Source organism: Lichenostomus cassidix, chromosome 1, assembly GCF_008360975.1.
Source record: "Lichenostomus cassidix isolate B80296 chromosome 1, HeHo_3.0, whole genome shotgun sequence".
In the NCBI taxonomy this organism is placed as follows: Eukaryota; Metazoa; Chordata; class Aves; order Passeriformes; family Meliphagidae; genus Lichenostomus; species Lichenostomus cassidix.
The window spans coordinates 8,326,020-8,352,084 of NC_139479.1; the positions used below are offsets into that span (position 1 = coordinate 8,326,020).

The window sequence follows — 26,065 nt, forward strand, 5'->3', positions numbered from 1 at the left end:
ATGTATGGTGACGTTGCACTACTCTATGCGGTTTTATGGTGCAAAATTTTCCTAGTACTGTAGTGTTTCTTGGTTTTTTGGTTTTTTTTAATCACAAACAAAAATCTCTCCTGTGAAAAGCCTTATATTGCTACAGGTGCATCAGGGAAAAAAGTTTGCTATTACAGTGAATTTGGTAAGAGAAATTTTTATGAAAAATACTATGCTTTTTCTAGTGTTGCTTCACTTACATTCATGCTCAGGTCTTTTGATGCAGCTCATTGGAAAGTGTGTAGGCAAACTGTTTTCTAGCCTACTGGTATGAACTCTCTCTTTACTAACATTGTTAAAATGACTGTGTAAGTTGATCATCCTTTAGGATGATCCTCACTTTTGACATGATTTAAGTAGTGTGCAAAACAATTGCAAACTTTTCTCGTCAGTCTTAACTGTGTGTTCACACTCAGGTTTTTTTTAAAGTATTTTCTTGCTGATGGTTATATTTCAGGTAAATTTTACTCTGACTGCAATATAATAAAAGCATAAAAATATTGAGAGATACACATTTTTGTGTTACAGATCTTTCAGTTACAAAATAAACAACCAACACGTTGGATATGTGCTGGTAATTGCACATGTGCTGCCTATTGAACTTGGGCTGTCCAAAAGGGAGCTGATTTTAACTCCTATTCCTGGCTACCTAGCAGGGGCAGAGTTCAGAAGAGCAATCAGGGTATGCAATCGGAGAAACCATCCTGTTGGCTTTACTTGGAAATCTGTAAACGATTATGGAAAAAATGCGTTTTTTATAAAGCCAGTCAAAGGTATGCTATGCAATCACAGTGTGTGTATGTGTCTTATATGTCAATAGTACTAAATAAGACAAATATTCAGCTGATGCTATAAACTATATTTTTAAATTTGTGTCAATATCAGTGTGTCCCAAAAGCAGTGTCAGATCACAGCTTACCACCACAGCAGCACTCCCTGTGTAAGCTTACACAGCTTACACTCTCTGTGTAAGCTGAGTTGTGCCCTGAATTCATGCTCAGTGCAGCTTCCATGCCCAGCCAGCAGTGCTTGTGTAAACATTTTTCTCAGCACGGCTTGCTGACATTTCAGGAGTGGGGCAGCAATATCATACAGCTCATCAGGATAGGACATTTTCCAAAAGCACTGAATGAAGCTGCTAAAAAATAATGAAGGTTGAGTAACACAAACGGAATTCAGTCTGGAATTACTTTGCATTTTCATCATGGATCAGCATTTGTTAGATGTGTGTGTAGCTTTTTCCTTCTTCCTTTTGAAAAATAGTATTCTGTAGGATATGTTGGAGCTCCATTATTAAAGAGCAAACTGCTAACGGAATGGGATTTGACTTGGTGTGCTCTGATTCTTGAGAAGAAATTTCTGCTAATACAAATTCAGACTCAATTGCAAGTAAAAAAGTGTATATGATCTTTCCCAAAGCTGCTATTCTGCAAGAAGAATAGTCTGTTCTTTTATTTTTGTTTTTAATATTGACTGTTAGAGTAATTAATGGCTAAAGATACCAGTGAACTTTAAATGTGTTTTACTGCAGGATACTAATAAATAGATTATGCAGTTGTTGTGAGAATCCAAAACCTAATTTTACTTAATTCATCAGACTGTTCAACACCTAAGAACTATAGGCTTAAATTCAGTAATGGAAGGTCGTTTCACTTTAACATGCTTGTGTTATTTCTAATTATATAATAAAATTTGGCAATTGTCCACGTGTATGCTATAACATCTAAATTGTGTGTGTGTATTTAGGGTTTGTGGAGGCCAACAGTGATCTGGAGTGTGAAGTTGTTTGGCGTCCAGCGTTCAGCGCTTCAGAGACAGGAGAATTCACCTTGTGCGCGCGCAGAGGAAAGGCAGTTACCTTGAAATGCATTGCAAAGGTAACAACTCATGCAGCAGCTTTAGAGAAGAAAGATGTGTGGATTTTTTTAAACAAGTAATGCCTTAAATATATTTCTATCATAATCCTTTTTTGTATGAATATATTTTAATTTCATTTAGCTTTTACTTCCCATGTTTATCTAAAGAATATGCTCCAAAGACATGATGGAGAAGGCAAGGCAAAGGCAATTTACCTTTTTCTTGCTTTTGGTGATATTCTTCCTTTGGCATCACAGCTTAGTGGTCCTTATATATTAAGGGGAAATTACTGTGTTTGGCTTGCTTAGTTTGACTAAACAAAGTTGGGAGGTGATATGACAGTTTTTTAGATATATATTATTTATTAAAGGGATATGTGTGTGGGAAGGTATGCTTCAGAGTTTCAGGGTAACAACAGACTCTAATTTAATTTTGTGTTGTTATTTGAGCATGGTGTATGAGAAGCAATGTTTTCGGTAGTCTTCTAAACAGTGACATTCAGCTTTGGTTAATCATTTGTTGTCTTACATTGCCCACTAGGGAGTATGAAGAAGAAAGACTGTTTTTTCCCCACTATATTCTATTGTCTACATGCTCTAGAACTTTCATTGGCAGCCAAGAATACTTTACCCTTCCTTTTCATGTGCCTGTTTTTGTTTTTCTTTTGCCGGCAGCTTTTTTTCTTTTCTTCCTCTTCTTTTGAAGCCTAGGAAATTTGCCATGTGTAAACCAGGATGTGGGTAAATTAGAATATTTGCATTTCTACTGCTATAAATATCTCTGAAATACCTTTTCCTGATCACACATTTGGAATTAATGGAGTTTGTGCTGTTAAACTAAATTTAGTTAAAATATTTTTATTGGTCTTGAAATTAGTCCAGAAATATCTGTGGGGTTGAGTTTGTTCAATTTGAACCTAGATAAGTTCAGTACATTGAGTAAATCTTGTGTTACATTTAAGCTGTGTTTTTCTGTTTGAATACCTCCAATTTATGTATTTGCACAACTATATTAGCCCATTATGTAATAAAAAAATTAGACTGAATTATTTATTTGTACTTAGGAATATGTTATATGGTTTGCTTGTTTTATCTCTCTCTTTTTTCTTAATAGTTTGGTACTACTAGAGTCCAGCTGATGACTCCAAGTGTGTCCCTCACTCAATGTCCAGTTGGTTTTAATGTTAGTAAAACAGCCACTATTCTCAACACAGGACCCAACCATGCATACTTCCAAGTAAGAGAAAATTACTTTTAGCACACTTAATTCCTTGGGATGGGAAGCAGAAGGGAGTTAATTTTACCAGATCATGTTATTGTTTTGTGTTTCCAGTTATTAAATATGCACCTGTTTAGGTTTTTGGGATGTTTTCTGGAGAAATGTCAGTAGGAATTCTGTCCCTCTGTCAGAAATGCACTGATGGGTAGATGGACCAACAGACATGCAAAGTGGTGATGCTAAATGATGCTGGCAGTTCCATGAGAGCCAGGGGTGAGGGTAGAACCCCATGCTGGGGTACCCTATGGAAAAGCAGTTACAGCTTGGATGTTTTCCTGCACTGAGAGACAGAGCAAGCTGGCTGCTCATCCTGTCAATGCTGCCCAGTCAGTGCATGCAGGGACCCAGAGCAGTCACAGCACAAGTGATGGCTTTGCTAAACCAACATCTGGGGGGAGAGGGGTTGTACAATGAATTGGATAAGGGGTGAGATGGATGCTAGAGTGGGTAAAGACATAATACACAAATTAGTAGGAAACCTAACCTAGTTAGTTTTACTGATCACAGAATAATCGCTGTATTTAGTGAAGCAAAATAATTTTCATTAAAATAGATTTTTTGTTACTGCATTATTACAGTACTAAGAAACATTTAATTTCTTTTGATTTGTACCATATTTCTCTGTTTATAAACTGAGCATTGAATTACAAGTAGTACCATAGTCTTGGAGGATGGGCCTGAAAGGATAAAATCAGCATAGTCAGTAAGACAAACAAACATACCCAGCCTTTTTTGTCTCCAGAATTACTCCTAAGCCAAGACATGGCTTGTTGGTCTTGGTCATTATCACTTGTGTAGCTATACTTCAAAAAGCTATCTGCTTGGAGTGCATTAGAAGGGACCTAATTCTTTATTGTCTTTGCTAACTATGGGTAAACTGAGTATTTACTCCTTGTATTATTACTGTGCTATACAGAATTTGGGTTCTGTGTCCTATCTACTTACTATGATAGTGAAAAAAGAAGTGATGAATTTATTTGTTACTGAAAAAAAATGTTTTGTAGAATATTTTCAAGACTTGCTAGACAGCAAGTCTTAATTTTAATAATTTTATGACAACAACCCAAAACCCAGTATGTCAAGTATCCAGTTGGTGGCAAAAATGATTTCATAGTAAAAACTGACAGTTACGTTTAGATATCTGTTACTTAATTTTATATGCTTGCAATTTCCCTGAAACTTCCAAGTCCAAGTTAGCATTATATGCTATGGAGGTTCTACTTGTAAGAATATAAAATCTCTATGATAGATATATTGGTATGAATAAAACAATAACAACCAAAACAAATGAATGCCAACACCTTTTTCAGTAGGTTTCTTGTTTGTGTTTGTGAAGGTTCGTGATCCATACCCACTGCCTGGAATGAAAATCATCCCCTCTGAAGGAGTGATACCTGTGGGAGGCCTTACTGACCTCAAAATCTCTTTCACTCCAAAAAGCCACATGTCTTTTGATAAAAAAGTGCAGGTATTCAAAACTGGAAGAAATTTTTTTTTTTAGTGTTATGCTTTATGCCTATGTGTGCACATTTATGCCATCTTTTGGATTTTATCTCTTGTGGCCTAATGCTTTTTAAGAACAAGGTTTTCTGGCAGCAGATCATTCTTGTTTTTTTTGGCTCAGTCCTGCTCAGAAATCAGAACAGTCTCTCAGTTTAAACTGATTCATATAATACCATCAATAAGCTGTAAGAAGTAATATGTGATTGTTCTTTAGAAGATAACGGAGACATATCTGCAATTTTTGTAATCTATAGAGAGGCAGGATTGGAATACTCTAATGTCTTTAATTTCTTGTCTTCTTTTTATGATTTTTCTCAGAGATGGATCTCCTGGTAGATTTGCTTTGATAATGGGTGTGTGATAAACGTGTAACATATTTTGTTTTCTGCATGCCTGCTTCCTGAGATAAGTGAGTTTAGGCAAAAGGATGCTGTCAAGGGCCTGAACTTTGCTACCTTTTATGACTCTGATCCTGGATTCCTCATCTTCTGTGGCTCCATATATTATGCTTGTTAAACCTACTATCCAGTTATTTTTCCCATGTTTACAACAGATTTAATATTCCCCAGAACAACAGTATCTACCTTGTACCAGCAACTCTGTCAAGCAATGTGTGTTGTGATAACATTCCAATCCTCACAGCTGCTGAATACAGCTTTCTCCTGTTGGAAAAAACTGCTCATTCTAGTAATACAGCATCCTATACCATTTTTTTTTGTCTGCAGAAGTCAGGAAGACTGGTCACTGTTTTTTCTCACAACTTTGGGTTGTGGGTTTTTTTGTTTGGTTGGTTCTGGTCTGTATTTTTAATTAATAGCTGTATCTATCTAGCTCTATCTATGCCAGATATGGTATGCCACAAAGGCATGATTTGGAGCCCCATGCCACTGGAATCTCTCAATATATATATATTCTAGAAACTGAAGGCGTTTAATTTACCTCTTCATATTTCCACAGCAAAAATGCATTATATTATAAAGGCAGAGTTATTTTCATTAAAATTTATGCTGACTGTGTCTCTCCACTCTGTATCTGTGGGGTAGGGTTGGTTTGGTTTTCCTGTGTTAAACTTTTTTTCATGTAATTATGACAGATTTGGTGAGGTAGTTGTGTTAAAATGACCTTGTCCACGGTCCCAGTGTTGTCCCTTCACTTAGGTAGCAGTGCGGAATGCAGGAGAACTTGTGCTTAACATTGATGGATTTGCAGGGATTGCTGACATAAACATTGATGTGGTAAGTGGGAAGAAATTCTAGCAATTTGTAAGATTGATTAAGTATTTTCCTTTATGTAGATGTCAAAGTGACTCCTCTCTACTTCATGTTTTTCATTTCTTCCTGTACTAACTTCCCAAGAAAATTATCAAAGAGAAGAACTTAGGAAGAGATATTAAACCCAAATGTACATATAACAGTTGCACTAAATGATAGCTGGCAGCTTTATTTTTTTAACTTGACAATCTGGAATCAGTATGCTAAAAGGGAGAGGATTTCTTAAGGCAGTTATAGCAAAAAATGCAATAAAGAGGAAAGTAATTCACTGATCTGTTTACTGAATGATGAAAACTTTTCTGATGGTGTAACTGGACATGATATTAAATTCTAAACTCTTGTATTTTATGTCCTGAAAAGATTTAAAATATAAGGGTTATGTGAGACTATTGATTAACCAATACTGTTAACCAATACTGTTACTGTGTTATAAATGGTGAGTCTTGCACAATTATGTTTTTTCACTTTATGTTCAGTTATAAACTTGACTGCACAGTGCTTTGACCCTTTATTTTTTTCTTTAAACATACAGGGACTATTTGACTATGAAACTGTTTATGTTGGCTCTACAAGATCAATTCCGTTTTTGCTGGAGAACAGAGGAGATTTGCATGCCAGAGTGGACTTTGATTTTACTCTGTATAGGGATTTTAAATTGGATACTGATGACAATTCAGGTATTTGCTTTTGCTATATCAGAATTTTCTATTAAATAAAGAATGAATAATGCTGAGAGAAAATCTGCCAGCCTATTTCTGATAGACAAATTTTCTGATATAAGAAAACCTAAATCAGTTATCTTAAAAGCATTGCTTAATATAAAGTAAGAGGAATCATTTTGGTTTGCCTATAAGCTGACCTTTGACAAAAATAAGCATTAGCAAAATATCAGGTTGTGTGTAGATTTTTTTCCCTAATTTCCTCCCCCCACATAGTTGCTAAGGTATAATAAAAAAGTTTGAATATCCTCTCACCAGTTTAAAAAAAAATATTGAAAAACCCAAACAAACAAAGGGAAACTGTATTAATTTCCGATTCATGGACTCATACTTGCTTTTTGACAACATTTACCCTTTGGGTAATTAATCATCAGTATAAGGGTTCAGATTTTTCTTTTTCCCAAAGGGACTGGGTGTCTTCAGGTTAATCACAGGACCTTTGTTCTGTATGAATGCCCAACTTGGAATGTTATTGGGGCAGTAGTGGAATTGCATTGCCATTCTTTCTTTCATGGTAGAACTAGTGCAGATTCACATCCTTCACGTTGTTATTCATGGCTTTCCTACCTCAGTCATGGCATCTCCTTGGATGTTCCAACATTGTTATCCACAAGAGAATTTTGCAGCTTTGCTTATATGGCCTCTTTTCCCAGCAAACTCAGGAAATCAAGATTCTTTTGCAAGACAGCATTATAAAATTTAGTCATATCTTTATGTTGAACTGTATGTAGATGATGCAAAAAACTGAACTGACAAAATCAGAGTTTTCTTACCATGGGGTGGACTTAAAAGGGAAGAGAAGGCAAAGGTTATTAGTCAGTTAACTTGGAAAAGAACTGTGAGACTTCACAACAGGCAAGGAGGCAGCATGGGAACAGAATTGTGTGTGATTTCTAGATCAGGGTTTGTGCTTGAAACAAGCGATGTGGGATCTAGTCAGGTTCAGTACTGTTCAAATGGTGACTACTGGATGAATACTCATCCTGGTGTTCCATGAAGAATACTGATCTCAGAGGAATAATATCTTCTTTTGAAACCCGTGCTTCTGATAATACCTTAAAATTGAACATGGAAGCCTGAAAAATGAAGGAAGCCTTATTAGTAAAACTCTGTAGCATAGATTATGCATAAAAGTAATTAAAAAAATCCCCAGTTTCAGCCAACTATTTTTATCCTGTGGTATTAGTTTTCATTATGTAATTAACTACTTTTGCCTAACACTTTTATTCAAATGTAAATGACAATGTTGTTTGGGTTTTTTTTCTCTGAAATATTGTGTTCTCCCAAATTAATAACTCCAATGAAAACTGCTGGTGATTAATACTTCCCAAAATTACCTCCAGAATCCCTATGAGAGATACTATATTCCATTGAAACTTTGTGAGAAATGCTTACCATACAACTATGTAGATACTTAATGCTGGTAATCACTTTGAAATACTGCAGCTATTACAAAGTTGATATTTCATGCAATAACATCTGTAATTTGATTATGAATTTTGTTTAGTGGCGATTGACTGTCCTTCAAAGCGTTATTTGTATTCAATTTACTTAAAGGAAAAGTCATCTTTGAAATGCTTCTTGACCCTCAAGCCAACCCAGGTAGGTTTATGGAGCAGTGGTGATGATGTTAAATAAAATAATTCTCTGTGATATTTCTGTGGTGGGAGAATAGAGACTTTAGATGACCATTTTAGTGTGTGCAATAGTTTTGTAATTAATATCCCAATTCTTAAGAAAACAAGTTCCGAAACAACCTCTGTGTAACTTTAAATGTTTGCATACATAAAGACAACATGTTTTCTCAATGACTTAAAAATGGTGTCAACTTATACTGAAATGTCCTACCACACATTCAGTAAATCATTCAGTAAATCAGCAACTACCTTTTTGCAGCTGTTCTTGCCTTAACTCTCAGATGACCAACAGACTGCAAAAGTAGATGAGTTTTATGTGTCATAAAGATTGGCAAAGTTGCTTTCTGGTTGAGCTATTTGAGGGGAAAAAATTGAAGATATGGGAGTTTGAGTTAGTTTTACATCTGAAAATTAGCATTTTATTGGCAGTCAAAGAGTGCTCTAGCAAATTTTAAATCTAATACCATGGAAAAATGCTTTGGAAATTGAAGGTTTGGGGTTTACACATATTTGGAGAACAATGAACTGAAATAAAACTTATTCTTTGGTATCATGAACCAGCTTCAGAACAAGCAGCTGGGGATCACTTCTACAGTGTATAAACCTGTTACATTATCTGCATTTTTTACCTTAGGAAAAGAAATAAATATCAGAGACTATGGATCTTGGAAGGGTTGGGAGTATTCTTTTTCCACCACCACCCACCTCCCATCCCTGCCTTCTCAACAATATAAAATGCATTTGTTCAAAGCATCATTCAAATAATATTTGCATATTACAGGCTGTGGCTGGTAATATGATTTTCTTCTGTGTACACAGGGAAGCTATTGGAGTGAGTTTATAGCACATGCACTACTCTGAAATGATTTTCCCTGACAGAATATGAGTCAATAGATTCATTAAAAATTCCTTCTGTATTATAGCAGGCCTTGAGTTAAGGGAAAAGAAATAGTTGTCACACCTTTTAAAGACTCTTGATACTTCTAGTGCACCTCTTAGAAGCAAAGTAGTCAGAATGAGACTACATACAGTGCCAGGAAAGTATGTAATTGTTTGCAAAGTGGTACATACAGAATATCATGAGTGACCTATAATCAAACTGGAGAGGAACTCAGCAAGGGAAAATGCTGGCATTTTCCTTTAAGTAGGAGGGGTCAATGATGGGAATGCAGGAGTAGATAATGCTGTTGGAGTAATCTGTGTGTATGGTATTGCAGGCCACAACCTGAATGAGAATTAAGAGTAGGAACTTTCCTCAACAATAGGAATAATATTATTAAAGCAAGTAAAATAATTATTCTAATCAGCGCTGATAATACTTCAGCTGCACACTTTCCCCATGTAGGATGCCATGTTTAAAGAAAGAAGTGGGACAATTCCACTTGGAAAAACAGTCCAAAAGAAAGCGATGGAAATTAGCAGAACTCTATTTCCTGTTGTTCATTTGAGCTCTGTTCCTATTTCCGTTCCTTATCAACTTACAGGATGGATTAAAAGTAGAAATGTTTCTACTGACACTGCTGTAAATTGAAGTGACTAGCAAAATTAATATTTCTGAAGAATGTTGAAGTAATAGCTTGTTCTGTATGTTTAATTTAGCTTGTCACCTGAACATAATGTTCAGTGTTGCTGTTCATTTTTGATGACCATGTCCATCTGTCATTTGATACTGGTGTACACTGGCTTAACTTCAGACAAGGTTATGCCAGTTGGAAGTTTCTTTAATTATGGTATAAAATTGTAAAGACAATAATTCTTACATTTGGCTGGATCTATTTTGTAATGACTCTTCTCAAAAAAACCAAAGCAACTGAACAAAAAAATCACAGCCAAGAAAGAAAAGCTGTAGAATATATTGCTTCTATCAACTACAGATTTTATTTTACCATTTCTGATGTCATCCTTTTTCAAATTTTCAGACTCTGGGTTTAAGTGTTTTTCAAATCTTAAGACAAATTTTTGGCAAACAGAATTAACTTCCTTCAGAACTAAGAAAATGAAAATTTCAAAAAGGAAATTTTCCTGGGGCCCCTTATACCTCACAGCCAACTAATCAGTGTTGCTTTAATTCCATGTTTTTACTTCGGTTTCCCCTCTCTCCGTGTGCTCAGAGTACTTCTCTCTGTGTTTGCCCTTGGTGCTGGGTAAGCTGGGTGCAACCAGTGCTTCCCTCTTGCTTCCAGTGTGTTGCTCCAGTGTCAGCAGCAGCTGATTGCTGGGCAGGACATGCCCAAGGATTCTCACAGCTCCCAACCCACTGCTGCTCACAGGAGAGCACCCTGAGCTGTCACAGCAGGCAGCAACAACACTGACTGATGTTGATTGAAGTTGCCCTGTATGGCATAACAATATATAAATATATATAGGTAGCATATGGCAGTACATGTAGCCCCCAAGATGCTGTAACTTTTTTTCGTTTAACTCCTGCAAAGTAGAATAGAAAATAAAAGCATATTGTGTTAAGAGAGTAGTCCATGTACCAGCATCTCTTATTGTGATCAGAAATTCTCAGTACTTATTGATTCTTAAAATATTTCCCTTTGGGTCTTAGCTCTTTATTTTTCTACCTCATCTATATTCCCCATTTTCTCACCAGATTTCTTTCCTGATTTTCCAGTTTTGAAAAAAAAACCCATCTCTAATCTCTGTATGTTGAGTTTCCCCTATTCAGGTTTCATGGCACAAGTGCTATTTCCTGCCTCTCTGCACTTGAACAGCTGTTTCTCTGATCCCATCTCTGGTTTTTTGACAACTGCTCTTCCCCAGCTTACCTCGCAGCTGCTACAAACCTTCTGTATCCCATTGGGCCACATTCTTTTTTGTCTGCCTTCTGGTTTTACTAGAACTTCCTGCTGTTGTAGTCATTACTGACAGCACTACCCTATAAACCAACAAACCCCCACTATACTGATGTTTTCCGTAACAAAGTGGGTACTAGGACTAAGCAAAAGTAAAAATAATTCCAGGAGCATTGCTAAAAAACATTAAAAAAGCATGAAATTATTTTAATGTACTTAAAAAATTTATTAAGACTACTTGAATTATTAATACTAGGTTCCAAGTAATTTAGTCTTGAATGCAGTCTTGAATTCTGCAAAAAAACTCTTCAGATCAACACATGTAGTTCATATACAGGCACTTTGAAGAGCTGCTACAATTCTCACTAAAATATAATGTGTGTTAATACATAGGACATCACAAGATGCTCTTAGAGATGAAGTTTCTTGGCATGCTTAAAAAATAAACCTTAAAAAACGTTGAGGCATTTTTTTCAGTATTCTGAGTGAGAAAATGGAGTTCATGCATTATAGATAAGGCTGGGATGCTGCTCAGACTCAACGTGGCTGTGGCTTCCTGTTATTCCAGTGTCTCTGAAGGTGTTTGGGGTGACAGGGCTCTCCACCTCACTGCAGGGACTTTAGTGTTTGGCGGCTGTGACAGTCAGAGCTGGCAGTGAAAGCAGCCCATGTATATTTGTGTTTCTGCAGGCAGGAATATCCCCCTGTTCACGAAGGTTCTGCAGGTTCTGCTGGGGAAAGCATGCAAAGCAAAGTGCAGGAGAGTAGTGCTTCAAAATGACTTTTTTTTCTTTTTTTTAAAAAAAAAAACCCTGCTGGAAAATAACAAATCCCAGCATCTTGGAAAAAGGACAAAATACACAGCTGTGTAATAATGAAGCCTTCAAGTGCCTGTGATTGAGATAAATAGAACAAGTCACACCTGTCAGAGCTTATTGCTTAAGCTTGTTGTAGGGAAGTGACAGGTGTTTTGGTGGGGTTTTTTTGTCCTTTTAAATGACTTTTTTTGATGAAAGAACAGATTTGTGTTGTAAGAAGTGAATTCTGTGGAAAATCTGCAGCTGTGGAATTACAGGCTATTGTTGGTGCATCATCTCTGACCATATACAAAGGAAAGATTTAATTTTATTGCAGCACTTTGAATGATGGCTTTGAACAGCAGTTACATTGTTCATTGTGGAAGCTGCTTATCTGTGATATAAACCTGGGGAATTTAGGCTGCATGAAAGATTTCAGTATGTTTTAAGGGACAGTTCCTGTGAAATTTGAAGGAAGGCTGGGAGTGCACATTGGATTCAGTTGCAGGACATAAACCCTTGGCTTTGCAGTTAGGTTTAAATTTGTATCCAACTGATTTTTTCTAATGTATGCTACATTTTGTCTCCTTGAATCACTGCTGAATTTGTGTGTTAGAGGTATAAATAAAGAAACTTTAAGGTCAGCCTTACACAAATACTTCAAGGTATTTGACCAATCTGCATGGTATTATTTGATAACTACAAGAGTATTATCTTTTACAGATGTTTTAATATAAGTAATAAATTAGTGTATTGATTTATGTGCAATTGATAGTGAAGTTGTACTGTGAAAGAAAATACTATAATTTTAGGGAGATGTCACATATTCTTTGTGCTAAACAAGCTATCTGATTTCTGAATTGGATAGCAAAAATTTTATTCAACCTTGAGAATATATGCTCTATTAGAATAATAATTAGAAAATTGTATTTTATGCTTTCTAAGATCTATTATTACCTTGGAATAATCAGTAAAAATAGAGATGAAGTAACTGCTTTGAAAGTGTTTTTTGAAAGTAACAATTTTTTTTTCTACTCTCAGATTACCACCTGACAGCTGCATTTGAGTTTATTTTTTATGCATGAATTTGATATACAATACTGTTTTGCTTGTCCAGTTTGATGGGCTAATTTTCCCCCCTTTTGTTTCTTGCCTTATGCTGGGTATTTAGGGCCAAGGCAGGAAGGCATTCAGATGTATTTGCTCCCCAGTGTTGAGCTCAGAGCTACCAAACTCTTTATATCAAATGTATTTCATAAACTCAAATGAGTTTTGGTAGCAGAACTTTCTTAATCAGACAGAGTCTTTAAAATCAACTACTTCTACTTTTATTTAAAGAATTGTTAACTTTTGGTGGCAGCCTAACCAAGCATCCTTTTTCTGGCATTGTTTGGAGTTGTTCCATGTGAACAAAAAGCTCCTTTGTCTCACCTGTATTTTTAAAGCTTCTTTGGAAATATTTTGTGAAGAATATGTAGCTGTTGCCTCCTTTCCAATCAACATGCATAATTAGTGTACATCAGGAAAGGAAAAATGTTTCTTGTAATGGCGTTAACAAACAGGAATGTTTGTAAAAGAACTCTCTCTAGGCTGCTTCCTTCCTGCCCTTCCCGTGTTCTCTGGTGTGTGAAGTTAAATGCAGCTTCAGGAAAATGTCTCGATAGATAAGTAACTATAAAGTATTCATAAATTATCTAAAAGGTAAGTGTAAGTCCAGTAATAGTCTAAGCATTTATTTTTTAAATATTGTAATTAGTTCTTTCAGTATGTATTCTTGCAAAAGAGGGAATTTACTATTACGGAGTTTGAAAAATGAAAAATTAATCATGAAGAGTTTTTTTAATATTTATAGAAAAAACCATAATGATTCTGCTTGCAAAGTGAAGTTGTAATAACTGAAATTAATTATTAATTCTGTTTCAGCAATATGTGTATGTGTATGAATTATAATGTGATTTATACTATATGTAAAATTTTTATGTAGAATTTTTAAAGGATTTTTCATTTGTAATGTAGTTTCAATAATGTGCAGTTAATGTATTAATAAAATACAAGGTCTATGATTTGTTCCCAATTATATAAATACATTTCTATGAGTTTTGTTGGCTCTGAATTTGCAGCATTGTAGTTCATAGCAAATGTAGGTTCTCAGTGATCAACATGTAATGAATTGAGTCTTTCACATTTTTGCTTTTGTTCACCAATTCTTGGAAAAAAAACCCATTGTTGCATAGTAAGACAAAAGCAAATTTTCCTGATGGTTGGGATGAAAAGCAAGTTTTGATTTGCTGCTTTGGGAGAGGGATAAAAGGATTCTATCTTTTATTGTCTGACATGAACATACCAGCATTGATGAAGAACAATTGCAGTGCTAGACTGCACTCCTTTGCACAGCCAGTGCTGTCGTGATATCTATAATAGACTAGACTTTTTAAACTCACCAAACTTGAAAAACTTGGTTTTGTTACAAGAACATATTTTGAAGATGTAACTTAATGTAGTATTTTATGTGGGTGACTTGAGGTACTAAAAATAGAAGAGTATATAAATCAAATGAGGAGATTTTTACTCAATCTTTTTTATGACATATCTTGAGCATTAATTACTAAAAAAATTAAATGTTAATTTTGAAAATCCAGTTCTATATTATAAAACCGAATCATTATTAGATTTGAAGTATCAATATAAAACAAGGGACTGTGGTGATCTCACTACAAAAACCCTCATTCTATGCTTTCCTTGAGCTAAGCACAAATAAGCTAAACGTTCCACAAGGCTCAGCACACACCTCACTCTCCAGCAGTGTGTAATTGTGTGTTACAGACCCTGCTGGAACTCCAAACACTCCCAAGTGCTGCATGCTTGCTTCTCACTAGGTGTACAGATGGATGTGTTCCTCATGTCCTGGCTTAGGACAATTTTGGTTTTCTTTCCTGTCGTTTATGTATTCTACTTGCTACCACAGATGTGAAAGTGGCGAATGATGCACTATTTTCAGCAGTTTTCAAAAGCTTTTAAACGATTTGTAACATCTTTATATAGCTGGTTTTACTGCTTTTGTTAAACAGCATGAAGATTTTATAGGTCTAATTCCTTTCTGAGATTTCAGTGGCCTTCAAGGTGAAAACAGAATTTGAAGGACTTGAACAGTGGTTTTAGTGCAGAAATTTTGGGTTTTTTTTCCATTTCCTGTATTAAGGTTATCCATACCTTTTGTCTAGAGAGCATGCTGCCTTAATGTGTTGGTCCTTAGAAAGACAGAGCAAGAGTTAAGAAATACTTCTTTGAAAGTTCATTTTGAAATAAATTTGGCCTTTATGATGCACAGTCTGTCAAAAAAGAGGATTCTCTAGAAAAAAATGCCCTTTTTTAAGTTCTATACTCCACTTGGGAATGTGGTAGCACAGATAAAATGAGGATCAAATCACTGGAATTTAGACTCCTAGAATTCAGTGGCATTTAATGACAAAGATTTTAAGACTAATTTTTCCCCAAGGTTTCTCAATTTTAACTCATGCTTCACCTTTGATCTCAGAGCCCATTTTGTTTATGCTGGGTGGACTGTAAAGGTTGACCTTTGCTCTTCAGCCTTTGAGAAAGGTGCCACAACTTATGTAGCTTTGTTTTCCCTCCTTTGCTCAGATGAGCTTCTGCATTTGTATACCACATCTCCAACCTTTTTGCACTCATGAGAGTGGCAGGAGTGGAACAGAACAAAGTGATTTACCAGAAGCCTTGTCTGTAGCTCTGCTGATAACCCTGATGCTTTTGGTCATACAGCTTTTCCTTAATGGGGGAAAAAAAAAATGCCTGGGCACTGCTTACTTAGTGAACTAAGTTTAATAAATTAACATCCTATTAATATCTTGATCAGGTCCAAAATTGCAATAATTCTGCCAAAATAGTTAACCACTCAAATAGTTCAAGAGGTACCTGTGATTTCTTTAGGAAAGTGACCACAATATTTTTTTTTTCCTTTAGCCGGCAATATATGACTTCTTTCTTCCAATTGGTGTTCCTGGGTTAAATCCCCCCTCAGCTCCTCCTGTGCCTCCAAGGCATGGCCTTATGCCTCTGCCGCCGAACAAGTCTCTTCCATCCTGTAAAGTCAAAGGAACTGGTGGGTAAACCAGGCCCTGAAAGACCTGGTGGATATGGAGATATTTTTGCTTTGCGTAGAATTGCTACTTAATTGGCATTTGTGTGATTTGTACGTTTCTCGGAAACTTGCAAAATTTTCAAAGTTTGATTAGTATTTTTGTAAAATAGGCTTAAAGCTGAACTTTCGGTACAAAATTATGATGTGGAGAAAATACTTTTTTATATAGCCATTTGCTTTATATAAAAATAGTTTGCCGAAACTCTTTCTTGTGTCTACCCATTTATTAGTGTTTCTAGACCTCATCGTGCAAATCCCAGGAATTACAGCATTTCCTCTGAAAAGTGTAGAAAAGTATAGAAAAGTGTCAGTCATACTAATTTTTAGTCTTCTCCTGTCAAAAGTAGGATCTCTAGCTGTATTTAAAACTCCTTTAAAAGTCCTCTGAATGGCCCTGATCCCATCTGGCTCGTCAGAGGTTGTTAACAGCCAAAGTTACAGGCCAATTGCCTGCAGCAAAGAAATTGGTATCTTAAATAATTCTTCTCTGCTTTTCTCAGAAATAATTTGTGGTTGTCTTTAGTCTCCTGTCTTATTCTTATGGTCATGTAGATCTATAAATGGTGAATATTTGAATACAATGACTTTCTTAATTTTTAATGTAGAATCACTGTTTATTTGAGATGAGAGGGAAGTACAGAGTGTCTTAGTAGAATGATGTTTGTGTAATGTTTAACCTTTTGGGGTCACTGAAGAAGACTTGGCTAATTAAATGCATAATGTGGGGTAAAAGTAACTCAAATTTATTAGGTTTTGTCTGTATTCGTGGGGTTTTTTTTCATTGTTTCTCTCTCTAACTTTAACTTAAATCTTTTGAGATCTTTTTAAATATCAAAGCAATCTGAGAGACCTTTAGATACTTTCATAGAAGTAAATTCATATTAAAGGTTTCTAAAATATATTTAGTTTAAGAACACATAGAATGAAGGTGAATGTACATATGTATATGAGTTTATTAGTAAACACATCTCTAAGTAAAAATATGAATCCAAGTTATGAATTTATAGTGCAGAAGTGATTTAAGTAACGTGAAGAAAAAAGAAAATGTTTATTTCCTTCTCGCTTTCTTTGTGGAATAGATGCAATCATTAAGTCTCATGGATAGTTGACAGTCTTATCCAAATTTTATCACCAATTTGTATTTCTGCTATGTAGAATTTCTTTGAAGCACATGTATGGGCCAAGAACAAGTGAACATAATATAAAAGTGAATATATAAGACTTTCAATTCTGAGAAATAGTTGAAAAAATAAACTGTGGCTTCTATTAAAATTTGAGTATTGAAATTAAATTCTTACTGGGAATTTTGATGGTCTGGGAGGAGGGAGAGGAGTCTAAAGAAGTGTCTTGGCCACTTAGTGTTTCAGACAATCAGGTGGGTGCAGGCAAATAGCCAAGTTATTTTTATTGTTAAAAACAGAACTTCATGTTTTGATTAAATTCTGACAACTTAAAAATTATGCCTGTTATTGATTAATTTCAGATTAATGCTTTAAAAGCTAAAAATGAGTAAAATGCATCTGAACATGCAGAGATATTGCAGAGATCAGGAAGTAACTCTGAGAAAATATTTGTCAAGTGATGCTGTATAAACATTTTAAATTACTTTTTTCAATAGCAGTTCTATCACTATTGGAGCTCTCCTCAACGCATCTTAAATTTGAACAACATTCAAGTAACATGCCTTCTGATACTGCTGATGGGAGTGTGAATTCTCAGGTAATGACATTATCATTGTCATTTTGTTCAGTTTTCGATTTCATGTTTGTCTTTTAATCACTATAAATTTTCTTAAAATTTGAAATTGGGCTTGTTAAAACTGTGACAATATGCGAATGCGGGCACCATGAGAAACTGACCATGAATTGTGTGAGAAATAGATATGAATAGAATAATTCTGAAGATTTTCTGTGTCTGCCTATACCAGTAAATGAGATAGTCATGGTGCCAGGATGCAATTGATTTTTGCCATGATGGGCCATACACTGAAACTGCTGTCCCAGTGCCTTGTATGTTACTGACTGTGCCAACTGACACTCTCCCAAAAAACTCCTTGTCATGACTTAGGGCTAAATGGAGAAAAAAAAGCACTAAATAGAATATTTTCAACGCAGGTCATTTGTATGAATGCAGAACATACCATAACATAATATTTGTTTATAATTCCTGAGGGCTTTGGTTGTAAATTATAAAAAATTGGTTTTGGCAGTGATGGAAACCTTTGAAATGCTTTTCCAGGTGCATTCAGGAAACAATGATAATACAAAGTCGAAGCATTTTCCTAGCTAGGGATGTCTCAAAAGCTGAAAGAGTAACTCTGAGATAAAGGAATTTAATTTTTTTTGTTTTCACTGTCATCTTATTGAATTGAAAGAATTGGTTTTAAAAACCTGTTCTGAACCTCTTCCAATTTCAGCATCTCCACCTGTAAGTCTAGATGTGTTTAGTGCTTGCTGTGCTTCATTTTTGTCAGGAATAAGTCCTCAATTCTGTTTGGCTAAGCACTCCCACTGTGATGCTTTGATCTGTTTACCTCACATAAATGAAGTTTCTCCATTCTGGAAAGAAAGTATTCTCTGTGTGAATGTGGAGAGTGACTGGAAAGCATCTAGTCTGTGCAGATAGGCACACTCACCTTTGCACCTCACAGATATAATAAACTGAGTTCTTCATTGCTTTCTAGTGCTGTCTTGCTTTTCCTCTGGTGTGGTTGCACAAAGAATGCTTAGGAGAGAGTATTGTGCAGAGTATCATGGTGCTTGCTGCTTTCCCTGTTTCAACATCTACTCCTTTTCTGAAAATATTTACAGAGCTTTGTCCTGAAGAATGTCTCAAAATATAATCTGAAATGGAAATTGAATTTGGATGATGCAGAAGAAAATACAGAAGATGGTATTTTCAGATTTAGTACGAAGAGTGGATATCTTGCTGTAGGAGAAGAAGACAGTATTGATGTGTGTTTCTGCCCTCGTAAGTAATTTTATGAATTCTTCTGCAGATAATTTGGCCATTTTCATAGATATGTTTAAATGGGTTTTTATGATGAATCAATACTAGTACTTATATTTGACCAACTTAAGGGTTTTTTGGTTCTGAGAAAATAAGACAGCTGCAGACCTAACAAAAAGCATGGAATCACTGTTTTTGAAATGGCATTATTTGAAAAGTCTGCTTTGCACATAGAAAGCATCAGGTTTTTCAAGCAGTTTCAAAGGTTGGGATAGTTGTATCATTTTCAGTGCTGCTCCTTTAAGTGCATTTAGGTTGACTGACTTGTGTACTAAAATATTCCAAGGGTACTTGAAACACATATGCACTTTTTTCTAAATAGCCATAATTTAGATAAGAATAGAAATTTCCTTCCTCAGTGAGATACAAAATCACTTGTCTATGGTATTTTTTGAAGTAGACTTCTCAGGCAACGAGTCCCTGAGAAAAATATGTAAAATAGATTTCTAACAAAACTTGGGGGCATGCAGTGAGATGGTAATCAACACATAACTCCCAAAAAGGAGTAGAAGAATAGGAAAATTAGGATTCTGCTTTATTCTCAGCCAAGTGTTTAGGGTAGACAGTGATATACAAGATTCATAGGGTGTAACAGTCTGTATTTGAGCTGATAAATTCCACCAGCAAATGCAGCTGAGGCCCACAGAACCCTGTCCTGCTGACAGTGTCAGAGCAGTGCTTTTGGGGCTGCAGCATTCTCAGGGGGAAGAAAAGTTGTGTCAGCTGGATCTGATCCTGAGTCAGCAAGTGTGCATCCCTGTCCTAAAGAAAGATGTTGCTGTGATTCTTCATCATAGCATTGAAATCACAAACATCAATTAAGCACTGGAAACAATTTAATGTAAATGAAGAAAAATATAGATATAAGACTCTTGCCATGACTCTGGATGATAAATTGAGAAGACTGCATTAAATATTGTTCTGTAAATGTTGTCGATATGCAAGAGCAGTGTTTAATTGCACATGTTTCTTGGAGTTGTTTTTTTTTCTTTGCAGACTGTGAAGTAATGAATGGCATAAAAATAAAAGCCAATATTTTGAATTGCTGGATAAATTGTATGTGTAAATGTAGATGTGTATATACATAAATATGACTGATAAATTACTGTAATTTGAAGTTATCTGTATTTTTGCTGTGTTCCCATATCTTTTGTTTACAGAAAATAATAAATAACTATAAAGATCAATTACCCTTAATTCAATGTTCTAAGTATTTTCCTATGATTTATAGCTTATTTGTGCTTTACCTTCAGTGACTATCATTACTCTCTCTTGTAAGAGAGCATTAAGCACATCAAAATCCACACAGGAGACCTAGTTAATGAACAAGGGGTGCTAATCACCTTCATAGGTTTATACTCGGAAGTTGTAGTGTGGAGGGGTGAACAAACCTTAAAATGGACTTTGAGTGTGCATTAGAGTAATTCGTTTAAATTTGCTGCAGCAGTTGTGATAGAGTAGAAAATGCTATAGTAAATGGCAACGTTTAATTAAATTAAAGAGCTTATGTGTGTGATAAAATGGTGCTACCTGTTAAAAAACTATTCTGAAAATAGAGATTTTCAAGAACTGAAGGCATATTAGTATGATCCTCTTCTGCTGTTTTATAGTGCAATGCATTGAGTATAAAAAAATTTCACTATCTATAATTTTGATATGAAAAAAACTTATCTCCAGCAAAGGAAGTTACAATGGATTTGTAACTCGAAAGATGTGATGTAACCCTGAAACCCTGGAAGATGTAATGATTATGTAATGGGCACAAATGACAACTTGGTTTGTTTTTTTGGTTTTTTTTTTCTGCAACAGCAAGGTATTAACTAGCTGTGACCTTTAACAATTTCTATGAAGTAATTCTTAGTTGACTTTTTAAAAATGATTTTATTTTTAGGACACCTGTAAGTTCTAGCTAGCTGTGGCTTTTCTGATTTGAAATCTGTATTTCAGTGTATGCAAATTACTCAATGGTGTCTATTTATGCTGAAGAGGAATATATGCAATAAGACCTGAATTATTATAAAGTCCACGGCAACTAAACTAAAAATGTGGTTTTGGGAAAAAAATGTAGGAACTGCATAACCATCTAATACAAACTTAAGAGGGTGAGAAGAGCAGATGGTGTTTTTTCCTTTCTTCTCATACACTGTATAAGAACAAACCCCATGCAATTATGGAGCTACTATTTCTGGAGAAGAAGAATTTCCCATACAGTTCCACAGATTTTGTTAGCCCTTGGCAGATTTGGATTGACAAATTTTTAAGTGCCATCAAATATCCCCATTGAAAATTTTCACATCTTCTGGACTAGAAATTAATGGTGGTAAATCAGAATGGTAACAGCAGGCCAGGCTTTGACAGTGGTCATGAAAGGTGTGAGGAGTAGAATAAATTCATGACTTCAGCTGTCAGTTCAGGACATAATTCTCATTAACTTCAAAGTCATTTATTTAACATGAAATACCCTGAAAACATTGGTCTAAAATAATGAAAAATCTTAATAAAGGACAGAATTCACTTATTTTTGGTCTTTAGTTCTATTTAAAATGATCATGGTATTGCAGTGTCCTGATGTTTCTGACATAAACAATAATTTATTGGTTTACCTACTATGCTGGATTTTGATGTTAGTAAATGTGTGGAGCCACCCACAGAATGATCAGGGATGCAGGATAGGCATTGTCTGTTCTTCTGCTCTTTGAGTGAGTCAGGGATTCTGTGTCATGGAAAGAATAGAGAGAAAGTTTTTATGAGAAAAGCTTGACATTAATATTTTCTAATTTTGAAACTATGGTTAATATGAATATTTAAAAATGTGAGTTAGTGAAAATTGCCCATTCTTTAGTACTGACATATGCTGTGCTACTTTTCTTCCTTCATTGTGTTCCATCCCTGTGGTATTGGTTATTTCACTTCACCTTATGTCATACATATGGATGAAGAGAGGACACCAGAAATATGGTTTAGATATATCACAGCTGTAGTACAGACTTGAATATGGGAGGAACTTGTATAGAAAGTCCTTTCTTACAAGCTTGTAAGCAATACCCTGTTGGCTCTTCATCCATCTCCATGATTTTTTTCTGATGCTTTCTCACCTTGACTTCATAAATGGCTAAGTGCCAGAGGAAGATGTGTTCCTGTTGTATCAAAACCTAGAAGCAGAAACTTTTTAGCCTTCTCAGAAATACTGTCTCCTAAAGCTGATTTCTATTTAACATGGAATCAATCAGATGTTGCAAACAGTGCAGCAGGCTCCCATTAGAGCTGCTTTTCACTTGGCTATTTTCATGTTTTCTGCTGTGGGATGAAGGGATGCACAGGTCATGTTCTGGGGACTAGCAGCTTGTGTGAAGCTCTTCTGTTGTCACCTCCTTTAAGAAATTAACTCTTACGGGAAGGGAATAAGACAAAGTTTTTTGAAGACACTAGATTGTCTTCTTTTTGTATGTAAACAGTGACAGCTCTTTCTCAGGCTAAGTATCTCAAGTAATGATCTTGAGATAATCTGTCCTGTATTTTTTTCAGTGACACGTGTTCATACAGACACAAAATACAAAAAATGTTATTTGCTACCTTCTCGTAATTATTAGGTAAGGGTGTTTCCATACTGATCTGATTAAGTGGAATCAAAAGGAAAAGTGTTTTTTCTCAAAAATACAAAGATTAAACTTTTTAGGGTTGTTTTACAACACATCATTGCAGTTTCGTTTCTAACTGCAGGAGTTTTTCATTAATTTGCCCCCAAAATTGTTAATTTTGCTAGCTCTTTAGCAGGTAGGAATGACTGACAGTTGGGTAAATGGCACTGCATGGTTGGGAATATCATTTTCACAGTGTAACAGTTGTGGAAGGAAGCACTTTCACTGTACCAGTGAAAGGAAATGTGTTTTTCCATCTTAGAGAGAACTGCCTTGCAGCAGTAAGCAAGATGGCTTGAGAAGGGGCAGAACACATGGAGATCTTTATCTTTGCCATTGTCATGTCCAGCTGTGCTGCAGAGAATGCCTGGAGAAGGATATTTGGTCATCCCTTCCCTTTGTTTTTGGTGGCCTTGGCAATGCTAGGGTTGCAGTTGGAACTTGATGATGTTCTACATTTTTTCCAACCTGAATGATTCTCTAAAATTCGAGGTGCTTTTAGTGGAGGGTGGAAATTCGTTCTGGCTTTTGTGAGGCTGCTTGGCCACGCTATAGGTTTTGGGTCCATCTTTGAAGTGTAGTTATTGCCCTCTTAAAAGGCACCAACTTTTCCTTGTCTTGGCAGTCAGATCCTTCCAATAGTTATTCCTTTATGAAATAAACATTCTCTGTGTCAGTTAGTGTAATTCAAAGTATGAGTGGAATTTGTAAAATTTTGCTGTTTTATTGATATTGTAAATAATGTAATAGTAATGCAAGAAATTAGCAACTCAGTCTTCGAAAAGACTCTGACAAGTTAAAAAAAAAGTGAATTTCTGGTTTGCTACAGGCAAGTATTCTGAGCTTTCTTAAGAAATATTCTTCTGATGCAATATTTATATTATGTTAAACTAGATTTTAAGAAAGAAAGCAGTACTAAATTAAAAAACAAAAAATTACTAAGAAACAAGGAATCCAACCCAAAAACTCTTACTATAACTCTTTTACTCGCCTGTATTTATAGTAATATGTATGTTTTTTAAAACCTTTTGAACAGCTTGTCCTGGGACATACACATCTAAAATATCCTTAAATCTAAATCGTAATGCATCACAATACCAAGTAAAATTAACTGGCACTCTGAAGTCACCAAAATTGAAGTTTCATCCCCCCTTTTTAATGCTGATGCCAGTTCCTCTGGGTGTGGAAACTGAAGCAGTCTTCACTATCATTCCACAGGATTATATAAGGTAAAAATCTCAAAGTAAATTTGTTACAGAAATCCCGAATAATTCTTGGTTTTGTTCACTTCTGAAAAAGTGAATTAATTTTTGGTTGTGAAGGTTAATATTGATTTTCTGCTCAGCAGAAGAATCTACATATTTAAGAGAAAATTAATATAATTAATATTATTGTGTATTCAACAAGCCCATGTTTTGTCCTCAAACATTCCTGCTTCATGAAGTGTCTATCTTCTGATATCTCCACTCTATGAATTTATGTCAGAAACAAAAAAATTACTATGGATAGCACAAAAATTAAAAGCAGAGGCCTACCAGTATTTTTTGTTGAGTTTAGCCAGATACTAAGATGATAGTCTTATTTCTATTTTTCGCATTGTGATAAGATACAATCGGTCTGTTGTTTTTATTTTCTCTGCTCCACAAGTGTGAGATTTAGCTGCTTGAACAGTTGGTGGGGTTGCAATTTTTGGTGTGGTTTTTTCCCCTGTCTTCCTATGTAAGGTTTTATTGAAAAGATCAGCAGAAACGTTTTAATTCTGCCACTTGTCAGAAAAAAAATCCTTACTTTCTTTGTTTTTCTGTGGATCACCTCCTTTATCCTGTTACTTGAATTTAAGAGAGCCTTTTTGTAATCTTCATATTATGTAGCATAACCCAGCATCACAACTATTCCAATTTTTAAGATACAACTTTTCTATTTGCAATTAGTCAAGTAAATTGTTTGTTATGCTTATGGAGGTATAATTTCAATATCACAATTAGAGCAAAGATCTCCTTTTGTTGAAAATTATTGAAATTACCTTCACATTATTATTGTCTTAATTTTATCTGAGATAAATCTGAGTGCAAATTTATCAAGTGGTTTGTCTGCTGTCAGTAACTCAGTGGTTGGAACTGAAGAGATTCCACATGGGCTTGGACTCACTGCTCTTCTTATTTCAGAACTGAAATCTATAACCACGTGACTGGGGAAAGCATCTTCAGTGTCTTCACAAATTTCCCCTCAATATTTCTATTTTAAAACTTGCTTTAACTGATTTGTGCAATAATGCAGTTTAATTAATGTTAATGGCAGTTTTAAGTTTCAGAAACCTCTTTATGTCTTTTGTAGCACAGTTACAGAAATTGCTCTCCATTTGGATGTTGAGATATTTGGGTCAGCCTAAAATGTTCACATGCAATCAAAGAAAACAAACTAGCAACTAAATGATGAAAGAATTTTATTTTTAATTATTTTCATTTGATTTGCACTTGAGAAATAAAGTTATTATTCTGTATTTAACTGTGAAAGAGTTTTGTGAATCTGTGAATCTGTGAATCAACTTTATTACTGCAATCTTGTGACCAAAACCACCTACTATTTATGCTTAACACAGGAAATCACGAATTCAAGCTAAACTTCCTGAGTTTGAACTTGGAGATGGTGTCAGGATGAACCTTTTTACTGTGGAGTTCCCAGGGGGACGAGATATTGCTCTTTTATCAGATGGCACAATTATTGAACTCATTTGCCGTGTCAAGTTCAGATCACCCAAGCCAGTATCATATTTAGCAGAAATGCTCCTCATTGATGAAGAAGAAAACAGGTAATGTGTGCAATTCAAATTTACTTGGGGCAAGGTTCCAGACTGACAAGGTTGGTTATAAGACACAGAACTCACAATGGGTGGGTAAAGGAACACAAGAATCTGAAAAAAATGAAAATGGAAGATAGAAATGTATTTCTGGGTTGTTTTTTTTACTAAATTATAGCTCAAAACTGAAAAACTCAGCTTTGATCTCAAAGGTAAAATTCATCTAGGTGTCCCTCTTAAGGTCCTGTTTCAAGATCTCATTCGTATCTACTGGAAGCTCATCTCTGGTTCAGCTCTGTCTGGGATGGGATGAGAAAGTGTTTGCAAGAGGAAGAACCATAGGCACTGTTGTGATTAAAAGTCATTCCTGTACCTACTCCTGTCACTAAAGCAACTATTTTGAGGGTTAAATTATTCCACCCTGCAGCTTAGAACAGGCGTTTTTGTAAACATAAAACTAAATTTTATATTATTTTGATGCAAGTGTTATGGATCTTTAAGTTATTGCTGCTAGCATTGGGTTGGTATTTTGTATTTTTATTGTATATATTGTCATCCAAGAATCTATTTAT

The 26,065-nt window shown here is 35.2% G+C and overlaps 1 protein-coding gene across 1 annotated transcript in view; it reads left to right on the forward strand.

Moving 5' to 3' along the window:
* CFAP47 (cilia and flagella associated protein 47) overlaps positions 1–26,065 on the forward strand; it is a 255,123-nt gene that overhangs the window by 18,389 nt on the left and 210,669 nt on the right. The window contains exons 15-26 of the mRNA XM_085049413.1: positions 559–803; positions 1,777–1,907; positions 3,001–3,123; positions 4,502–4,633; positions 5,826–5,903; positions 6,472–6,616; positions 8,166–8,260; positions 15,872–16,010; positions 17,668–17,768; positions 18,860–19,019; positions 23,733–23,925; positions 25,296–25,505. Coding sequence (XP_084905539.1) covers positions 559–803; positions 1,777–1,907; positions 3,001–3,123; positions 4,502–4,633; positions 5,826–5,903; positions 6,472–6,616; positions 8,166–8,260; positions 15,872–16,010; positions 17,668–17,768; positions 18,860–19,019; positions 23,733–23,925; positions 25,296–25,505 — 1,752 coding nt within the window. The remainder of the gene's footprint in view (positions 1–558; positions 804–1,776; positions 1,908–3,000; positions 3,124–4,501; positions 4,634–5,825; positions 5,904–6,471; positions 6,617–8,165; positions 8,261–15,871; positions 16,011–17,667; positions 17,769–18,859; positions 19,020–23,732; positions 23,926–25,295; positions 25,506–26,065) is intronic.